Source organism: Eimeria necatrix, genomic scaffold (genome assembly GCF_000499385.1).
Source record: "Eimeria necatrix Houghton genomic scaffold, Enh_scaff3413, whole genome shotgun sequence".
NCBI classification, from domain to species: Eukaryota; Apicomplexa; class Conoidasida; order Eucoccidiorida; family Eimeriidae; genus Eimeria; species Eimeria necatrix.
Window position 1 is genome coordinate 1 of NW_013653934.1, and position 1,519 is coordinate 1,519.

At 54.7% G+C, this 1,519-nt stretch overlaps 1 protein-coding gene across 1 annotated transcript; it reads right to left on the reverse strand.

Moving 5' to 3' along the window:
• ENH_00045410 (phosphoenolpyruvate carboxykinase, putative) lies at nt 1-1,136 on the reverse strand (the record flags this gene model as incomplete). The annotated part of the gene is made up of 4 exons (XM_013580964.1): nt 1-102; nt 224-265; nt 699-767; nt 996-1,136. Coding segments are annotated over 4 exons (354 nt in total), but the record flags the coding sequence as incomplete, so codon positions are not given.
• Between the last annotated feature and the right edge of the window lie 383 nt (nt 1,137-1,519).

The following is a 1,519-nucleotide window of genomic DNA, read 5'->3' on the forward strand; positions in this document are numbered from 1 at the left end:
GTCTTTGCACTTGGCGTAGCAGCCGCCCTCGATGTTGAAGACGCCCGCGGGGGACCAAACATGCTCATCATCTCCTAGTAAATCCCGGCCTCGAGAGGTAGACTAAACGCAAACCCTAAACCCTAAACCCTAAACCCTAAACCCTAGCAAACCCTAAACCCTAGTCTTTGCACTTGGCGTAGCAGCCGCCCTCGATGTTGAAGACGCCCGCGGGGGACCAGACGTGCTCATCATCTCCTAGTAAATCTCGGCCTCGAGAAGTGGACTATAAACAAAACCCTAAACCCTAAACCCTAAACCCTAAACCCTAGCAAACCCTAAACCCTAGCAAACCCTAGCACTCCCTAGCACTCCCAAACCCTAGTCTGCAGTGCAATTGGCGTAGCAGCCGCCCTCTATGTTGAAGACCCCTGCTCCGGACCAGTCCCTCAACTTCCCAAACCCTAAACCCTCAACTTCCCAAACCCTAAACCCTCAGCTTCCCAAACCCTAAACCCTCAACTTCCCAACCCCTAAACCCTCAACTTCCCAAACCCCCAACCCTAGCAAACCCTAAACCCTAAACCAGAGAAACTTCCCAAACCCTAAACCCTAGCAAACCCTAAACCCTAAACCAGAGAAACTTCCCAAACCCTAAACCCTAGCAAACCCTAAACCCCAAACCAAAGAAACTTCCCAAACCCTAAACCCTAGCAAACCCTAGTCCCCAGTACATCCGACCAGCTGCGGTCGTTTTCCCCCACATGCTCCCGGCGAACACACGCGGACTACGCGAAACCCCTAAACCCTAAACCCTAAACCCTAAACCCTAAACCCTAAACCCCAAACCCTAATCCCTAAAGCAGCACTCCAGGCGCGTGAGCAGTGCGTAGTGGTTCTGACCCTCAAGACCCAAGACATGAGCAGCAGCACAGGCCGAAGGCACCTCTGCGGGCTGAGCGCTAAGGGTTCAGGGCTCAGGGTTTAGGGTTTAGGGTTTAGGGTTTAGGGTTTACGAGGGTGGTTTTGCCGGTGCCGCTGAGTCCAAAGAACAGAGTCACGTCCCCCCCCGCCCCCACGTTGCAGGAAGAGTGCAGCGGCAGCAAACCCTTTTTTGGCATTAAAAACATCATCAAAGTCAAAATCCCTTTTTTCATTTCGCCGGCGTATTGAGTCCCCAGGATTACCATTTCCCGCTTGCCCAGGTGCAGTGCCACTGAAGTCTGGCTCGTTACTCCTGCACAAACCACAAACCCTAAACCCTAAACCCTAAACCCTCGGCGGGGGCGCGGGGAGGGAGAGGGAGGGCGCAAGGGGGGAGGGAGCGGGTTCGCGCGGTCTGGAACTGTGACGCAGCTCGGATACGCACAGCTAGCTGGCTAGCTAGCTAGCTAGCTAGCCATTTACCTCGCTGGCTAGCTGGCTAGCTAGCTAGCTAGCTAGCCATTTACCTGGCTAGCTAGCTAGCTAGCTAGCCAGCTAGCCGTCAACCTCTCTGCCTTCCCACCCGTCTAGCTAGCCATCTACCCACCCGCCCACC